The 19,959-nt window shown below is 49.2% G+C and overlaps 1 protein-coding gene across 3 annotated transcripts in view; it reads left to right on the top strand.

Moving 5' to 3' along the window:
- The window catches only part of LOC137341773 (golgin subfamily B member 1-like), a 66,199-nt gene continuing 46,240 nt past the window's right edge, over nt 1–19,959 (top strand). For 2 of the 3 annotated variants that reach the window (XM_068005267.1, XM_068005265.1), the window contains exons 1-7: nt 612–623; nt 6,696–6,804; nt 7,441–7,593; nt 12,104–12,259; nt 14,387–14,566; nt 15,293–15,415; nt 17,400–17,513. In XM_068005267.1, the coding sequence (XP_067861368.1) occupies nt 619–623; nt 6,696–6,804; nt 7,441–7,593; nt 12,104–12,259; nt 14,387–14,566; nt 15,293–15,415; nt 17,400–17,513 (840 nt within the window). In that variant the 5' untranslated portion in view covers nt 612–618. Of the gene's footprint in view, nt 43–611; nt 624–6,695; nt 6,805–7,440; nt 7,594–12,103; nt 12,260–14,386; nt 14,567–15,292; nt 15,416–17,399; nt 17,514–19,959 lie in introns of those variants that run through there. The other variant, XM_068005266.1, reaches the window with a different exon arrangement.

Here is a 19,959-nt window from a genome sequence, read left to right as displayed (position 1 = left end):
GGGTCGCGGTGCTGATGTGGCTGCTGTTCGTTCGGGGAGCGGGTGAGTGAGAGGCCGAGGCCCGGGGGTGGAGAGGGAGAGGGGCCGAGGCCCGGGGGGGGGAGAGGGAGAGGGAGAGGGGCCGAGGCCCGGGGGGGGGAGAGGGAGAGGGAGAGGGAGAGGCCGAGAGCGGGGTCCCGCCAACAGACTCCGCCGCTCGGCCAGAGCCGACCTCAATCGGCTCCCTGTCGTGAATGGAGCGGAGATCTGGTCGCGGCCCAGAGGGCGGAGTCCGGGCAAAATTTTGGGGGGGACACGGGGGGGGAGGGGCAATAGAGGGGGACACACGGGGGGGGGCAATAGGGGGACACGGGGCAATGGGGGGAGGGGCAATAGGGGGGACACGGGCCAATGGGGGGGAGGGGCAATAGGGGGACACGGGGGGAGGGGCAATAGGGGGGACACGGGGCAATAGGGGGGGGACATGGGGGGGAGGGGCGCTGGGGGGGACTCTAGGACCTTGGGGGACAAGGTGGGGGGGAGAATAGGGGGATACTGAGAGGGGGAGCGAGATACAGGACGTGGTACCCAGAGTGGGGAAACACAGGGACAGCGGTGCCTGGAGACTCCCAATGTAACATGGGGTGAGGTCTGCTTTTGGATTGAAATAAAAGGTGTGATGGTGAGTGGTGTGTGCTGCCTCCCCGTGTTCACCAGCTGCTGGCCTGGTCTTTGGCCTGGCGGCACTGTTGGGCCCTGTAATCTGTGCCTGGTCCGACCGGCTGTGAGAAAATGGCTGATGCGATGCCCAAACTACTATGGGCCCCGTGCCATCACCCCTGCCTCCTGGAACTGTACATTTACTGCCGCCCCATCACCAGTGAATAAAGAAAGATTATCCGGCCTGGAATTGCTAGAAATGGGAAATAAGGAAAAAACACTAGAATCCCACAGCAGAGCAGTCAGCATGAGAGGGAGAAAGGACAGGTGCACGTTTGGGGTAGAGGCTGTGGGAATCGATATACGGTGTCACCTGAAACACTGACCCGCTGCTGTGTATCACCAGCATTGTAATTTAAGATCAACACGGATCAGCTTGAAAAGCAAACACTTACAGTCTGGCCAGAAACTGTCTCACTATCTCAAGGTCTGATGTAAATTAGATAATTTATTATAAGATTATAATAACTGAATACGATCCAGGTACTTTGTTGTGATTGGTGAATTGTGACAGCCTCAAGAAGCGCCCTGGATAGTTTTATGACGATATAAGTGCACGTTGTTGCTGCTCTGTACAATGGTTTCTCACTCAGAAAAGTGCACGGTGACTGTTGCAGAAATGTGATACTTAAACAGTCAATTGCAACCAGTTTAATGCTTCTGGTACTGGACTAGCAGAGGTTGAGAGTTCAAATCCCACCATGGCAAGTTGAGAAACAGAAATCAGTAAATCTGCTAATTTGTTGGCTGGTACCAGGAAGCTGACCATGGAAGCTGCCAGGAAATCCCAACTAGTTCACTAGTGTCACAGACCACAAAACTACTGTAGCCTGGACATTGAGACTGTCACCAAACTGTGTTCCCCCAGGTACCAAATCCCTTGTCTTGCTCCCCCTCCCGGTATCCCCCCTATTCACCCAGGTCCTCGGATTGGATTGTATCCAGTTATTGTAATCTCATAAACCATCTATAATTTACATCAGAGCGTGAGACAGGTGCTGCTGTACCTGGCCAGACTGAGTGTGTGTGTTTCAGGCTGATCTGCATTGATCTTAAATTACGATGCTGATAATACGCAGCAGCTCCCTCGGCATCTGAAACAAGGAAATGCGGGTCAGTGTTTCAGGTGAAACTGTCCATTGATTCCCACCACCTCTACCCCAAACATGAACCTGTCTTTTCTCTCACTCTCGCTCCGATGGTCTGGCTGACACATGACTCCAGTCCCACACTACGAGATCAGTTCTTAATCCAGTTGTAAAACACTCACTCAAAAAGTGCCTTGGATGGTTTTACTAAGTTAAGGTCCGTATAAGTGCAAATAGTTGTTGCTGTGTACAGTGGTTTCTCACTCAGAAAAGTGCACTGTGACTCTTTGCTGGGACTATGCAGAAATGTGGTACTCAGGCAGTCAGTTGCAATTCATGCAATAAGTATAGACATCCACAGGATTTGTTCTGGGATATTGAATGGCAGCAAATCACTTGCCCTAGGTAATAATTGTACTTTGTGTTATTGCTAGGATTTTTTGACATTATTGTACATTACAGGAGAGATTACAATTATGCCAATACACTCATGGGAAACAGGCCCATTTCAGCTTTGCAGAAGGTTAACCAAACCATTTTGTGCATGTTTAATCAGCTCCTGTTTCACAGATTTATACAGTGCGTATTTAAAACTCAGCATTGCAAAACTGGGCTTTTCCTGTCCAGTATTCATTGCTCCAAATGATCAGACAGTTGCCTTGAAACAAGAGATCTCTGTAACCTCCTCCAGCCGCACACCATTCGAGATCCCTGCGCTCCCCCAATTCTGGCCTCTTGTGCATCCCCGATTTTCTTCGCTCCATCATTGGTGGCCGTGCCTTCAGCTGCCTAGGTCCTAAGCTCTGGAATTCCCTCCCTAAACCTCTCCGCCTCTCTCTACCCTTAAGACACTCCTTTAAACCGAGCTTTTGGTCACCTGTCCTAATATCTCCTTATGTGTCACAGTGTCAAATTTTGTTTGATAACGGTCCTGTGAAGTGCCTTGGAATGTTTTACTATGTTAAAGGCACTATATAAATCAAGTTGTTGTAGTTGTTGATTGAATTGATAAGCGTTATAACATTGTGTACTAAAATCCGAGTGTCAATACCATTACATCACTGAAACCCTGGTGATAACACTGTTTCCGTCCATTTATCCCTCTCTTTCCTTCAGTCACCCATCTAACCTATTCTCAAATATTGACATGGTCTCTGCTTCAATCATTAACTCTGGTCGTGCATTCCACAGTCTCTCAACACTGTGTTTAAAAAAAAGTTTCTCCTGTTCCCTCATTCTCAACCACTGGAAATAGTCTGTTTCTATCTACTCTGTCCCAACCCTTCATCATTTTAATCTGTTATCTCCCCTGTTCTAACAAAAACAGCCCTGATTCTTCAAGTCTTTTCTTGTATTTGTATTTCCTCACACCAGGCAGCATCCTAGTGAATTTGTGCTGTACCCTCTGCATTGCCTCAACCTCCTTCCTATAGTGTGGAGACCAAAACTGCACACTGTGGTCTTACCAAGGTTTTATATAGAATCACCATTACATCTTGACTTTTACATTCTACACCTCTTGCCATAAAATACAGGATTCCATTAGCTTTTTTATAGCCTGATCCACTTGAGCTGCTGCTTTTAATGTCCTGTAAATCTGAACCCCTAAATCCCTCTACTCTTCCACATCACTCAACCTTCCCCCATTCAGAGTAGAATTTTACTTTTATTTAAAGGTACTACCTCACATTTACTGACATTGAATTCCATCAGTCACTTTTTGCCCATTCCACCATCTTATCTATATACCATTGGAGCTTCCTTTGGTCCTCAGAATTATTTACTCTGCCTATTTTATCATCTGCAAATTTGAACACCCCAATCCCTCTAGCCCTAAATCCAAATCAGTAATGTTCACAGTGAACAGAAGTGGTCCCAGAACAGGACCCTCTGAGACACCGCAATCCACTTCCAATCACGCTGAGAAACTGCCCTTAATTCCTACTCTCTGTTTCCTCCCTGCTAATCAGTTTCTAATCCAATTTGCTACCCTGCCCCAAATTCTATACTCCTTAATCTTCTATAAATTGTCACCCATGTGGTAACGCATATTTAACAATTCGCTTTTTACTGATATATTTGTGGAATATTGTACTTTTTTTTTAGATTCTTTCCTCATACTCCTACATCATCCCCACCCTTATAGGTGTACAGACATACTGTTTGGGAGAAGAAGTCCTGCACACATTTTAGGAATTCTGAATTCCTTTCCTTTTTCTCTATTTACGCCCTCCCTGTTCCAAAATGAGTAATTAAAATCATAGAATCATACAGCACAGAAGGAGACATTTCGGCCCGTCTTATCTGTGTCGGCTCTTTGAAAGAGCAATCCAATTAGTCCCACAGCCCTGCAAATAGTCCCAGAACAAAAGTGTTGTTATTCCTGTTCACCTCCCTATCTGTCTACACAGTTAGGGGGTCTGTAGTACAGCCTCACTAATGCAACAACCCCTTTTTATCTTTTATCTTTGATCTCTAACCGTATTGACTCAGTGTGTACATCACCTGTGTACAGCAGGTATTCCCTCCTTCACCAATATTGCCACCCCTCCTTTCCGACCTATTCTGCCCTTCCTAGGAATATTATAACCCGACGTGTTTATTTTCCACTCCTGCCCAGTTTGTAGCCAAGTTTCGGTTGGTGCTGTTATATTGACATCATCCTGTGACATAATTGCTTCTAATTACCCCAGTTTATTCCCCATTGCTCTAAGCATTGCAATACATGAACTTTATCTATTTTTTGTTTGTATTTAACTCAGCTCTTTTCCCTTGATTGTTTTTGTTCAAACGCCTCATTCCTTCAGCTGTCTTTTTTCTCCTTATAACTGGTCCATTTGATTTCCCTCTTCTAATCCTGCTGCGATATCTCCATTTTATTGTTTTTAATTTGTAAACTTACCTCATCTATTTCTACCTTCTCTACCTGCGGTTTCTGATTGCTTTTATTTTCCCCGACCTCTTCCTTCTGAGTTTAAATGACTCTTCATTTCCCTATTTATCTATTTTGGCACCTTATTCGCTCCCTTCCAGTTCAGGGTTACAGAACCAAGGCAGGTAGATGGCGTTAAGATACAGATCAGCCATGATCTAGTTGAATAGCGGAACAGGCTCGAGGGGCTGAACGGCCTCCTGTTCCTATGTTCCCGTGTAGATGTGGCCCATCCATACGGAATAGCTGTCCCCTTCCCCAGAACTGCTGCCAACGCCCCACAAAACGGAAACCCTCTTCCTGACGCCAGCCCTCAGCCGTGTGTTGAGCTCCCTGAACTTTCTATCCTTCTAGCTGGAGGAGTAAACCAGAGATTACCACCCTTCAAGTTCCACTCCTAAACTCCTTTTTGCAACACTTCGGGCCTTTCCTGCCCCAGATCTTGGCTCCCAAGTGGGCCATAGATGACTGTGCGCTGCTGGGATGTAGCCAGTCACTAAGTGTAACCAGGAAGTAAACATCCAGCAGTAAATGCAGAGGGCAGCAATCCAAGCTGGTGACCTGTTTACAAGTTCCGTTCAATAGAGCAGTGGTGTGAGACGGGAATTTACGGATCGTACTTAAAGAGGCTTCAGGATTCATTCTAACCCATGACTGAATAAAAAGCAATAACTTCATTAAGGCTTAAAACAATTGTACATTCAGCTGTTCAACCTCAGCATACAAACTCCATCTTGCAGACTCTTTGCTAATATACTCTGGATCTAACTGCTTGCTTAATTGATTTATTGTCAAATACCTATTGTGGTTAAACTGGAGAAGCTGGGGTTGTTCTCCTTAGAACAGAGACAGTCGCGAGGAGATTTGATGAGGTATTCAAAATCATGAAGGGTCCAGACAGAGTAGATAGAGAGAAACTGTTCCCATTGGTGGAAGGGTCAAGAACCAGAGGACATAGATTTACGGTGATTGGCAAAAGAACCAAAGGTGACATGAGGAAAAACTTTTTTACACAGCGAGTGGTTAGGATCTGGAATGCACTGCCTGAGGGGGTGGTGGAGGCAGATTCAATCATGGCCTTCAAAAGGGAACTGGATAAGTACTTGAAGGGATAAAATTTGCAGAGCTGTGGAGATAGGGCGGGGGAATGGGACTAACTGGATTGCTCTTGCAGAGAGCTGGCATGGGCTCGACAGGCCGAATGGCCTCTTTCTGTGCTGTAACCTTTCTATGATTCTAAGGGAATATCTGTAAATTGCATAAGAACAGGAGGAGGCCATTCAGCCTCTCGAGCCTGTTCCACCATTCAGTTAGACCATGGCTGATGTGTACCTCAACCCCATTTACCTGCCTTTGCTCCATATCCCTCGATACCCTGACCCAACAAAAACCTATCTATTTCAGTCTTGAAAATTTCAATTGACCCCCAGCATTCACAAGCTTTTTGGCGGGGGTGGGGGGGGGAGTTCCAGATTTCCACTACCCTTAAGGAGAGGGTTTGGTGATGCCCCTCAGGGGCAGGGTTTGGTGATGTCTGCATCCCTTGGGTTGGGAGCAGGTGGCTTTGGTCTACATAGGCAGGTCTCCATTTCTCACCTAGCAATATGAGCCCAGCCCTGCCTCACCTCCGGAAACGCTGTGCTGCCAATTGCTTTCTCACTTCTCCCTTTTGCTACATCTCTCCGCTGCAATCTTTCTTGTGTTTGTTTTATCGAGATCCTTGGTCAGTGCGTCTCCTGCACACTGGCCCTATACACGCTTCCTCCTTGCTGTGTCCTCTCACTGTTTAAATCAAGACCCACTACCCCGACTCGTTCTTTCTCAGGATCCAAAGACTGTGGAGCTCCTCACCTCTCAGTCTTCCCATTCCCCCCAAACCATGACTTCCCGATTCACCTCCTCGTCCCTCTGACTCTTTCCACCCTGTCTTCTTGATAAGTGAACAATCTAACATTGTGTGCTTGTCCTGGGTGCAGCTCCACCATGTTGAGCCGGCTGTCGGACCTGGCGAAGGGAGTCAACACAGTGCTCCAGGATCTCTCGGGGGAAGAGAGCGGAGATGGAACCAGCAACCCTCAGGGAGCGGTGAGTGAAGTACCGTCTGGGCTTAGCAATAATGTTCGAGGCTGGTGCAGTTCCAATGTGAACCAGGTTAGTGTCACCAGATTTCTTTCCACCCCAAATGGCTTCCTCCAGCTTGAAGTTCAGTGTTGGGAGGAATCTTCCCTACTCATCCTGCCTCATAAGGAGCATCGAGGCTCATATGGTGGGGCTGGAATAAAGACCTCCGGATTGGCTAGTGTTGGAACCAATAGGAATGGACCCAATCGGGCTAAATTGGGTCCGGGAATAGAGGGTGAGGCATGGTTTCCAAAGTTGTAATGAGCGGGATGGGGACAGTATTATCAGGAGTAAAGGGGTAATATACTCCTTATTCTGTACTGTACAGTGCAGTGTTATCAAGGGTAGACAGTAATCAATAGACAGAAGGTTATGGGTTCGTGCCCCCACTTCAGGGCTTAATATGTAATTTTTCTGCTGGTGTTTAATACCTGCTATGACCTAATATGAAAATTTAACACACGCTTTTACATTTTATTGAAATCCTTTTGACAGCACTGTTTGCTAAAGTGAGTGCAGTTTTCCTGATGTGTCACACCTGTGGAGTGATTGCTGGCCTGTTCTGCCGTTTTGTTTGAGCTGTAATTTTGTGTTTTGCAGGAGACCAATCAACAGCCTGAGGTGGATACCAGTGCTGAGGTATCGGAGGATGTCCTGGAGCGCCTGTCACAGACAGAGCAGCTGGTCGTTCAGCTCAAGGAACTCATACGAGAGAAAGACTTTCAGCTTCAAAGTAAAGAGGTTGCAATGAAGGTGTGTTATGGTGTTCGCCTGTAATTAGATCTAGAGATATACAGTCCATCTCTCCAGTACCCAAACTCCCATCGAAGCCCACCCCTCCAGTACCCTAACTCTCCCATCGAAGCCCACCCCTCCAGTACCCTAACTCTCCCATCGAAGCCCACCCCTCCAGTACCCTAACTCTCCCATCGAAGCCCACCCCTCCAGTACCCTAACTCTCCCATCGAAGCCCACCCCTCCAGTACCCTAACTCTCCCATTGAAGCCCACCCCTCCAGTACCCTAACTCTCCCAACGAAGCCCACCCCTCCAGTACCCTAACTCTCCCATCGAAGCCCATCTCTCCAGTACCGTAACTCTCCCATTGAATTCCATCTCTCCAATACCCTAACTCTCCCATTGAAGTCCATCTCTCCAGTACCTTAACTCTCCCATCGAAGTCCATCTCTCCAGTACCTTAACTCTCCCATCGAAGCCCATCCCTCCAGTACCTTAACTCTCCCATCGAAGCCCATCTCTCCAGTACCTTAACTCTCCCATTGAAGCCCATCTCTCCAGTACCTTAACTCTCCCATCGAAGCCCATCTCTCCAGTACCTTAACTCTCCCATTGAAGTCCATCTCTCCAGTACCTTAACTCTCCCATCGAAGCCCATCTCTCCAGTACGTTAACTCTCCCATCGAAGCCCACCCCTCCAGTACCTTAACTCTCCCATTGATGTCCATCTCTCCAGTACCTTAACTCTCCCATCGAAGCCCACCCCTCCAGTACCCTAACTCTCCCATCGAAGCCCACCCCTCCAGTACCCTAACTCTCCCATCGAAGCCCACCCCTCCAGTACCCTAACTCTCCCATCGAAGCCCATCTCTCCAGTACCTTAACTCTCCCATCGAAGCCCACCCCTCCAGTACCCTAACTCTCCCATCGAAGCCCATCTCTCCAGTACCCTAACTCTCCCATTGATGTCCATCTCTCCAGTACCCTAACTCTCCCATCGAAGCCCATCTCTCCAGTACCCTAACTCTCCCATTGATGTCCATCTCTCCAGTACCTTAACTCTCCCATCGAAGCCCATCTCTCCAGTACCCTAACTCTCCCATCGAAGCCCATCTCTCCAGTACCCTAACTCTCCCATTGAAGCCCATCTCTCCAGTACCTTAACTCTCCCATCGAAGCCCATCTCTCCAGTACCTCAACTCTCCCATCGAAGCCCACCCCTCCAGTACCTTAACTCTCCCATTGATGTCCATCTCTCCAGTACCTTAACTCTCCCATCGAAGCCCACCCCTCCAGTACCCTAACTCTCCCATCGAAGCCCACCCCTCCAGTACCCTAACTCTCCCATCGAAGCCCACCCCTCCAGTACCCTAACTCTCCCATCGAAGCCCATCTCTCCAGTACCCTAACTCTCCCATTGAAGCCCATCTCTCCAGTACCTTAACTCTCCCATCGAAGCCCACCCCTCCAGTACCCTAACTCTCCCATCGAAGCCCATCTCTCCAGTACCCTAACTCTCCCATTGAAGCCCATCTCTCCAGTACCTTAACTCTCCCATCGAAGCCCATCTCTCCAGTACCTTAACTCTCCCATCGAAGCCCACCCCTCCAGTACCCTAACTCTCCCATCGAAGCCCACCCCTCCAGTACCCTAACTCTCCCATCGAAGCCCACCCCTCCAGTACCCTAACTCTCCCATCGAAGCCCATCTCTCCAGTACCCTAACTCTCCCATTGAAGCCCATCTCTCCAGTACCTTAACTCTCCCATCGAAGCCCACCCCTCCAGTACCTTAACTCTCCCATCGAAGCCCACCCCTCCAGTACCTTAACTCTCCCATTGAAGCCCATCTCTCCAGTACCTTAACTCTCCCATTGAAGCCCATCTCTCCAGTACCTTAACTCTCCCATCGAAGCCCACCCCTCCAGTACCCTAACTCTCCCATCGAAGCCCATCTCTCCAGTACCCTAACTCTCCCATTGATGTCCATCTCTCCAGTACCTTAACTCTCCCATCGAAGCCCACCCCTCCAGTACCCTAACTCTCCCATCGAAGCCCACCCCTCCAGTACCCTAACTCTCCCATCGAAGCCCACCCCTCCAGTACCCTAACTCTCCCATCGAAGCCCATCTCTCCAGTACCCTAACTCTCCCATTGAAGCCCATCTCTCCAGTACCTTAACTCTCCCATCGAAGCCCACCCCTCCAGTACCCTAACTCTCCCATCGAAGCCCATCTCTCCAGTACCCTAACTCTCCCATTGAAGCCCATCTCTCCAGTACCTTAACTCTCCCATTGAAGCCCATCTCTCCAGTACCTTAACTCTCCCATCGAAGCCCACCCCTCCAGTACCCTAACTCTCCCATCGAAGCCCACCCCTCCAGTACCCTAACTCTCCCATCGAAGCCCACCCCTCCAGTACCCTAACTCTCCCATCGAAGCCCATCTCTCCAGTACCCTAACTCTCCCATTGAAGCCCATCTCTCCAGTACCTTAACTCTCCCATCGAAGCCCACCCCTCCAGTACCTTAACTCTCCCATTGAAGCCCATCTCTCCAGTACCTTAACTCTCCCATTGAAGCCCATCTCTCCAGTACCTTAACTCTCCCATCGAAGCCCACCCCTCCAGTACCCTAACTCTCCCAACGAAGCCCATCTCTGCAGTACCTTAACTCTCCCATTGAAGCCCATCCCTCCAGTACCTTAACTCTCCCATCGAAGCCCATCTCTCCAGTACCTTAACTCTCCCATTGAAGCCCATCTCTCCAGCACCTTAACTCTCCCATCGAAGCCCACCCCTCCAGTACCCTAACTCTCCCATCGAAGCCCATCTCTGCAGTACCTTAACTCTCCCATTGAAGCCCATCCCTCCAGTACCTTAACTCTCCCATCGAAGCCCATCTCTCCAGTACCTTAACTCTCCCATTGATGTCCATCTCTCCAGTACCTTAACTCTCCCATCGAAGCCCATCTCTCCAGTACCTTAACTCTCCCATTGAAGTCCATCTCTCTAATTCTTATTCCAATTATTCCAAACAGCTCTCACTGTTGAACAAAAGAAGTTCTTTTTCATATCGGTTTTAAATTTACTTTTCACTCATTTCCATTTTTCTCCTCTGCTCCTACTCTTCTGGTTTAATTTGCAGTGATATCCTTGTGATTCCATTTAATCTTTTACACCCCTTGATTAGGAACCCGCCCCAAACAACCTTCTCTCCAGACAGTAGAGCTGGAGTTTCTCTGATCTTTGCTCCAGCTTGTCTCCCTCGCACCTGAGATCAGTGTGGTTAATCTTCTCTGCACCCTCTCCAGTTCATGTATATAATTCAAGTGGCAGGTTGACCAGAACTGTTCACCATTTCTAAGTGAGATCTGCCCAGTGTGTTTTACAGCCCTAGTGTTTTCCAGTACTATGCCTACCTACCCCACCATTTGATTAGCTTTTCCAATTGTTGCGTCACAAGGCACAGCCACTGAAAGTGACAGTTCGAGTGTCTGTCCCAGGCCCCTCTCTAAGTTTCCCCCTGCCAGTTCAGTCCCATTCATTGGAGCTTATGAGGTGCATTTCTCTCTGTGATCCAATAAATCAATTAGAAATATGCCCTCAGAGCCAGGATTAGAAAGTCACTAAGAGATTTCCACAAACCTACCTTGGATACGGTGACTTTATTTTAACCGATTTACCTGCTCCTCTCCTGCAGCACTGCTCTCAGGAGAATGGGTTCCACCGGCACTGGTAGCCTGCAGATATCTCACCCACATGCTCAGGTGTGGGCCTAGACAGTAATTGTTGGCCAGATATTTGACCATGGGGAGCATTACGTAGAATGTACAGCACAGAAACAGGCCATTCGGCCCAACTGGTCTGTGCCAGTGTTTATGCTCCACACGAGCCTCCTCCCTCCCTACTTCATCTCACCCTATCAGCATATCCTTCTATTCCTTTCTCCCTCAGGTGTTTGTCTAGCTTCCCCTTAAATGCATCTATGCTATTTGCCTCAACCTATTTCTTGTGGGAGTGAGTTCCACATTCTCACCACTCTCTGGATAAAGAAGTTTCTCCTGAATTCCCTATTGGATCTATTAGTGATTATCTTATATTTATGACCCCTAGTTTTGCTCTCTCTCACAAGTGGAAACATCTTCTCTACACCTACCCTAACAAACCCTTTCATAATTTTAAAGACCTTTTATCAGGTCACCCCCTCAGCCTTCTCTTTTATAGAGAAAAGAGTCCTAGCTTGTTCATTCTTACCAGAACTGAGGTTGTACCCATCAGGAATCATCCTTGTAAATCTTTTTTGCACCTTTTTTCTAGTGTTTCGATATCCTTTTTATAATATGGAGACCAGAACTGTTCATAATACTCCAAGTGTGGTTTACAGCCGAACCCAATGCTACCCTTCCCACTTTCCAGTCTGGTTCTACACCAGGTGGTGCTTTACTGACCACAACAGCAAGGGAGTCACTGAGTGCACTGTTTGCTAATGGAGAGGGACATCCTCACAGTGACTGCGATTGTTTCACAGGAGGAGAAGGAACTCTCCAATGCCAGATTGTCAAAGCTAAAGCTGCAGGCGAAAACAAAGGTTGCCTCGTTGAATGCTCGGATCGAGGAGCTGCAGAAACAGGCATTGCCCTCACCCTCGTCACAGCCCGTAAAGGCAGAGGAGCATGCAGCTGAGGTAAGGAGAACGACCAGTGTGCACGGATGTGTGAGAGGGTATGGATGAGGGTTTCGTCCATATGGCTTTAGACACTTACACGACACTTGCACAAATGCACCTGGTAATGAATCGTGGTCAATGTCATCATTTTGGGGTTGCTCAGCTTTTCTGGTTTAATTGCTTTATTGAAAAGCCTCAGGTGAAGGGCCAAAGCAAACAGTGCAGGATCCCATTGAGCTCAAACAAGGGGAGAGAGGGTGAGAGAGATCAGAAATTAGTGATCAGGTGATGCCGAGTGTGAGTTATTACATTACTCCGCCCTGTTGCGTTACACACGCAGCCTATCAGCACAGAGCACTGGTAAGCATCCAGTTGGGAATATCCGATTGCTAACGGGATTAACTGGAGCTGATTGGCAAGAATGCTAGTTCTTAGTGACCTTCTGGGTCCCATCAATGGTTAATTGTCACCGTGACAATCCTGTGCAGCTGACGGCTGATGACCAGAGCTGGAGCTGGAGCTTGTCAGAGTTTCCCAGTTAGTGAGTCCATGACTAAAATAACAAGCGAGTCACGGTAGAATCGGTGTGTGAGCACTTTTTCTCTTCAATCTACACTCTCTTCACCAAGATAGCCATCGGCAGGTGCCAGGTGGAACGACTGACATCAAAAATATCTTCCGTTACCTTTGTCCCCAAAAGGCCTCGCCCCTCCCTATCTCTGTAGCCCCCTCCACCTCGCCCCTCCCTATCTCTGTAGCCCCCTCCACCTCGCCCCTCCCTATCTCTGTAGCCCCCTCCACCTCACCCCTCCCTATCTCTGTAACCCCCTCCACCTCGCCCCTCCCTATCTCTGTAGCCCCCTCCACCTCGCCCCTCCCTATCTCTGTAGCCCCCTCCACCTCGCCCCTCCCTATCTCTCTGAAGCCCCCTCCACCTCGCCCCTCCCTATCTCTCTGAAGCCCCCTCCACCTCGCCCCTCCCTATCTCTCTGAAGCCCCCTCCACCTCGCCCCTCCCTATCTATGTAGCCCCCTCCACCTCTCCCCTCCCTATCTCTGTAGCCCCCTCCACCTCGCCCCTCCCTATCTCTGTAACCCCCTCCAGCCCGACAACCCTCGGATCCCTGCGCTCCTCCAATTCTGGCTTCTTGCGCATCCCCGATTTTAATCGCTCCACCATTGGCAACCGTCCTTCAGCTGCCTCGGCCCTAAGCTCGGGAATTCCCTCCCTAAACCTCTCCGCCTTTTGCTCCTCCTTTAAGACGCTCCTTAAAACCCACATCTTTGACCAAGCTTTTGGTCACTGATCCGAATATCTCTTTATATTGCTCAGTATCAGTTTTTGTCTGAAGATCGCTCCTGTGAAGTGCCTTGGAACATTTTACTACATTAAAGGTGCTGTATCAATGTACGTTTTGTGTGTATAAATGCTTTTTGAGCAATTAACAGGATGTCAGCTCCAATCAACCTTGGGATGGACTGATTGGTGATGATGCCGTCTCCTCCCATCTCCGAGAGATTGCAGCCAAACGGGACGTGGAGAGGTCACTACATCTCCAATCAATTGGATCAGGACAGAGGGACAGACCCTTATATAAAATTCTATCTGTACATTTTATTTGTGAATTTTTGTGCTCAAGGTGAGGAATGTTAATGCTCTAGAATATGTACAGCATGGGTTAGATACAGAGTAAAGCCCGCTGTACACTGTCCCATCAAACACTCCCAGGGCAGGTACAGCACGGGTTAGATACAGAGTAAAGCTCCCTCTACACTGTCCCATCAAACACTCCCAGGGCAAGTACAGCACGGGTTAGATACAGAGTAAAGCTCCCTCTACACTCCATTCAATTTCCACAGAACAGCATCCCCTGATGTACCCTAGTGCCATATTTCATACCTTTCTGAGTGAAATGGCCAATTTCCTGCTGTGTTAGAGGCATTTTGTGAAGTGACCCAGTTCCTATGGTGAACTGGGTCGAGACTTCAAACTCAATGCTTACAGACTGCACACATGTTCATCCCTTCCAACTTGGCTTGTTTTGAATTTTTGTTAAGGCCACTTCTAACCTACCATGTTGCTCAGTAACCCAGGAAACCAACTTTAATTGGGTGAATTTGTCTTTTCTTTAAACCCCTTTGACAGGTGAGTCTGGAGCAGAGCGCCACACACGAGCAGCAAGATGAGAACAAGAAGCTCAAGTGTCAACTTCAGGAACAGGAGGAGAATTATAAGATTCTGCAGGTGACTGCGGCGACCATGAAGGACCAGCTTCAGGCTATCAATGAACTCCTGAAGCAGAAAGAGGCTGAGCACGCACAACAGGTAAAGAGACTGACTTGCTGCGAAAGAAGGAAAGAAGGGAAGGTACAGCACGGGTTAGATACAGAGTAAAACTCCCTCTACACTGTCCCATCAAACAATCCCAGGGCAGGCACAGCACAGGTTAGATACAGAGTAAAGCTCCCTCTACACTGTCCCATCAAACAATCCCAGGGCAGGCACAGCACAGGTTAGATACAGAGTAAAGCTCCCTCTACACTGTCCCATCAAACAATCCCAGGGCAGGCACAGCACAGGTTAGATACAGAGTAAAGCTCCCTCTACACTGTCCCATCAAACAATCCCAGGGCAGGCACAGCACAGGTTAGATACAGAGTAAAGCTCCCTCTACACTGTCCCATCAAACAATCCCAGGGCAGGCACAGCACAGGTTAGATACAGAGTAAAGCTCCCTCTACACTGTCCCATCAAACACTCCCAGGGCAGGTACAGCACGGGTTAGATGGATTCATAATCCCCAGCACCAGAACTGTGCCCATAACCCCCAATGTGTCCTTTTCCATTTCAGATACCAGGCATCCTGTGTGAATTATTGCTGAATTCAGGAAAATGGTGTGGGAACATACTCAAAAATGTACCACCCAAATTAATTTCACATAGAACCCTGGCAGCCAGCGGGCAGGTCCCAGAAGTGGAGGGGTCTGTGTCTCACTCTTTCTACCACCCAATCTCATTGTGTAAATTTGTGTTAATGTTTTGTAACTGTAGCTCCGGTCACTTCAAGAGGTCATTCTCGAAAAGGATGCACGATTCCAACAGCACATTCAGAAACACGAGGATGAGCTTATACAGCTAGCATCTGGAGCGGAGATCAGCAAAGAGCTGCAGCAAGTAAGTGTTGCTGCCTTAGTAATGAATGAACATTCATGGGACACCGGTAGGGAGGGGAAAGGCTCGTGGAACAGATGATAAATTGACTGGATAGATTGAGAATTGGCTTCGGAACAGGAGACGGGTGATGATAAATGGAAAATGCTCGGCCTGGGAAAACATGGGATGTTCCACGGGGATCTGTTCTGGGACCTCCGCTATTTACAATATTTGTGAATGAGATGGAACAGGGTGTCTGTAATTGGACTAAATTTGCTGATGACACAAATTGTGTGGGTAGATAAAGAGCAGAAAGGAGACTGAGTATCTTCAGAGAGACCTGGACCAACTGTGTGGATGGGCTGAGATATGGTAGATGGATTTTAATGTAGGGCGGTGCATATAGGAAGAGGGAACAGTAAACAGGTGTGTAACATGGAAGGGTGTCAACTGACAGAAGCTGAAAATGAAAAGGATGTTGGAGTTACCATTTATCTCCTCTGAAAGCATCTAGTCCGTGCGATGCAGTTATGAATGAGGCAGATCGAGTTCTGGTCTAGTCCGTGTGATGCAGTTATGAATGAGGCAGATCGAGTTCTGGTCTAGTCCGTGCGATGCAGTTATGAATGAGGCAGATCGAGTTCTGGTCTAGTCCGTGCGATGCAGTTATGAATGAGGCAGATCGAGTTCTGGGGCCATATTGAGGACACATGAGAGCAAGTTATACTGACACTGTACAGATCAGTGGTGAGGCCAGGTCTGGAGTAAGCGCACAGTTTGGGTCACCCTACCTCAAAAAGGATATGGATACGTTAGAAAGGGTTCAGAGTGACCAGGCCTGAGGGAACTGAGGTATAAAGAAGGGCTCAAGCAGGTCCTGTTGTTCTCTTCAATATGATTTTCATGAGTCTCTTTTTCGCTGGTGCGCGCGTGTCTGTGTGTGGCGTGCGCGCGTGTCTGTGTGTGGCGTGCGCGCGTGTCTGTGTGTGGCGTGCGCGCGTGTCTGTGTGTGGCGTGCGCGCGTGTCTGTGTGTGGCGTGCGCGCGTGTCTGTGTGTGGCGTGCGCGCGTGTCTGTGTGTGGCGTGCGCGCGTGTCTGTGTGTGGCGTGCGCGCGTGTCTGTGTGTGGCGTGCGCGCGTGTCTGTGTGTGGCGTGCGCGCGTGTCTGTGTGTGGCGTGCGCGCGTGTCTGTGTGTGGCGTGCGCGCGTGTCTGTGTGTGGCGTGCGCGCGTGTCTGTGTGTGGCGTGCGCGCGTGTCTGTGTGTGGCGTGCGCGCGTGTCTGTGTGTGGCGTGCGCGCGTGTCTGTGTGGCGTGCGCGCGTGTCTGTGTGTGGCGTGCGCGCGTGTCTGTGTGTGGCGTGCGCGCGTGTCTGTGTGTGGCGTGCGCGCGTGTCTGTGTGTGGCGTGCGCGCGTGTCTGTGTGGCGTGCGCGCGTGTCTGTGTGTGGCGTGCGCGCGTGTCTGTGTGTGGCGTGCGCGCGTGTCTGTGTGTGGCGTGCGCGCGTGTCTGTGTGGCGTGCGCACGTGTCTGTGTGTGGCGTGCGCGCGTGTCTGTGTGTGGCGTGCGCGCGTGTCTGTGTGTGGCGTGCGCGCGTGTCTGTGTGTGGCGTGCGCGCGTGTCTGTGTGTGGCGTGCGCGCGTGTCTGTGTGTGGCGTGCGCGCGTGTCTGTGTGTGGCGTGCGCGCGTCTGTATTTTTCCCTTCCCCTTCTGTTCCTTTTCAAATGCTGTTCATCAGTAATATTTTCCACTTTTGAGAAAGGACCCACATATCTGACATCCTTACTTGCCTCTTCTCTCCACAGAAGCTGCCTGACCTGGTGAGGGTTTGCGGCAATTTCTGTTTTTGTTTCAGATTTACAGTATCTGCAGTATTTTGCTCTCTGTTCTGACTGAGCTGTTCTGTGTTTCTGGCAATTTATGCCTTTACTTCAGATTTCCTGTATGTGAGCTTTTTCTTCATTTATCCCTCATTGTTTCTTCTCTTGTATGTTTTGTTTTACCTGCAGACGGTGAAATCATTACAGAGAAAACTGGAAGAGAAGGAGGAAGCGTTGCTGGGACGGACACGCGTAGTGGAGATGTTGCAGCTGGAACTGAACGACAGTGATCGGGAGAAGCAGGTATTGTTGCCCATTTGTTTGGAACCAAGTGAGAGCTATCTCAAAACAATGATTTTTCTTTTTTCTAATTGCAAAACTTAGATGAGAGGCCAGGGTACATAGTTGATGGACACAGATGCAAAGAGTAGCAGAGAATAGGTGTATCAGGGAGTCGCGATTAGATTTTTAAAAGAATTCATTCTCATTGTTAGCAAGATCATCATTTATTGCCCATCCTTAGTTGCCTTGACAACTGAGTGGTTTGCTGGACCACTTCAGAGGGCAGTTGAGTCAACCATGTTGGGTGTGGGACTTTTTTAAAAATTTGTTCATGGGATGTGGGCGTCGCTGGCAAGGCCGGCATTTATTGCCCATCCCTAATTGCCCTTGAGAAGGTGGTGGTGAGCCGCCTTCTTGAACCGCTGCAGTCCGTGTGGTGAAGGTTCTCCCACAATGCTGTTAGGAAGGGAGTTCCAGGATTTTGACCCAGCGACGATGAAGGAACGACGATATATTTCCAAGTCAGGATGGTGAGTGACTTGGAGGGGAACGTGCAGGTGGTGTTGTTCCCATGTGCCTGCTGCCCTTGTCCTTCTAGGTGGTAGAGGTCGCGGGTTTGGGAGGTGCTGTCGAAGAAGCCTTGGCGAGTTGCTGCAGTGCATCCTGTGGATGGTACACACTGCAGCCACGGTGCACCAGTGGTGAAGGGAGTGAATGTTCAGGGTGGTGGATGGGGTGCCAATCAAGTGGGCTGCTTTGTCCTGGATGGTGTCGAGCTTTTTGAGTGTTGTTGGAGCTGCACTCATCCAGGCAAGTGGAGAGTATTCCATCACACTCCTGACTTGTGCCTTGTAGATGGTGGAAAGGCTTTGGGGAGTCAGGAGGTGAGTCACTCGCCGCAGAATACCCAGCCTCTGACCTGCTGTTGTAGCCACAGTATTTATATGGCTGGTCCAGTTAAGTTTCTGGTCAATGGTGACCCCCAGGATGTTGATGGTGGGGGATTCGGCAATGGTAATGCCGTTGGATGTCAAGGGGAGGTGGTTAGACTTTCTCTTGTTGGAGATGGTCATTGACTGGCACTTGTCTGGCGCGAATGTTACTTACCACTTATGAGCCCAAGCCTGGATGTTGTCCAGGTCTTGCTGCATGCGGGCTCGGACTGCTTCATTATTTGAGGGGTTGCGAATGGAACTGAACACTGTGCATTCAACAGCGAACATTCCCATTTCTGACCTTATGATGGAGGGAAGGTCATTGATGAAGCAGCTGAAGATGGTTGGGACTAGGACACTGCTCTGACGAACTCCTGCATCAATGTCCTGCGGCTGAGATGATTGGCCTCCAACAACCACCACCACCTTCCTTTGTGCTAGGTATGACTCCAGTCACTGGAGAGTTTTCCCCCTGATTCCCATTGACTTCAATTTTACTAGAGCTCCTTGGTGCCACACTCGGTCAAATGCTGCCTTGATGTCAAGGGCAGTCACTCTCACCTCACCTCTGGAATTCAGCTCTTTTGTCCATGTTTGGACCAAGGATGTAATGAGGTCAGGAGCCGAGTGGTCCTGGCGGAACCCAAACTGAGCATCAGTGAGCAGGTTATTGGTGAGTAAGTGCCGCTTGATAGCACTGTCGACGACACCTTCCATCACTTTGCTGATGATTGAGAGTAGACTGATGGGGCGGTAATTGGCCGGATTAGATTTGTCCTGCTTTTTGTGGACAGGACATACCTGGGCAATTTTTCACATTGTCGGGTAGATGCCAGTGTTGTAGCTGTACTGGAACAGCTTGGCTAGAGGCGCAGCTAGTTCTGGAGCACAAGACTTCAGCACTACAGCTGGGATGTTGTCGGGGCCCATAGCCTTTGCTGTATCCAGTGCACTCAGCCGTTTCTTGATATCACGTGGAGTGAATCAAATTGGCTGAAGACTGGCTTCCGTGATGGTGGGGATATCGGGAGGAGGCCGAGATGGATCATCCACTCGGCACTTCTGGCTGAAGATGGTTGTAAACGCTTCAGCCTTGTCTTTTGCACTCACGTGCTGGACTCTGCCATCATTGAGGATGGGGATGTTTGCAGAGCCTCCTCCTCCCGTTAGTTGTTTAATTGTCCACCACCATTCACGACTGGATGTGGCAGGACTGCAGAGCTTTGATCTGATCCATTGGTTGTGGAATTGCTTCGCTCTGTCTATAGCATGTTGCTTCCGCTGTTTGGCATGCATGTAGTCCTGAGTTGTAGCTTCACCAGGTTGGCACCTCATTTTTAAGTACGCCTGCTGCTGTTCCTGACATGCTCTTCTACACTCCTCATTGAACCATGGGAAGGGAGTTCCAGGATTTTGACCTAGCGACGATGAAGGAACGGCGATATATTTCCAAGTCGGGATGGTGTGTGACTTGGAGGGGAACGTGCAGGTGGTGTTGTTCCCATGTACCTGCTGCTCTTGTCCTTTTAGGT

The sequence above is a fragment of the Heptranchias perlo genome, chromosome 24 (genome assembly GCF_035084215.1).
Source record: "Heptranchias perlo isolate sHepPer1 chromosome 24, sHepPer1.hap1, whole genome shotgun sequence".
Classification (NCBI taxonomy): domain Eukaryota; kingdom Metazoa; phylum Chordata; class Chondrichthyes; order Hexanchiformes; family Hexanchidae; genus Heptranchias; species Heptranchias perlo.
Note: the sequence above shows the minus strand (reverse complement) of the source record. Positions and strands in the feature narration are given on the sequence as shown.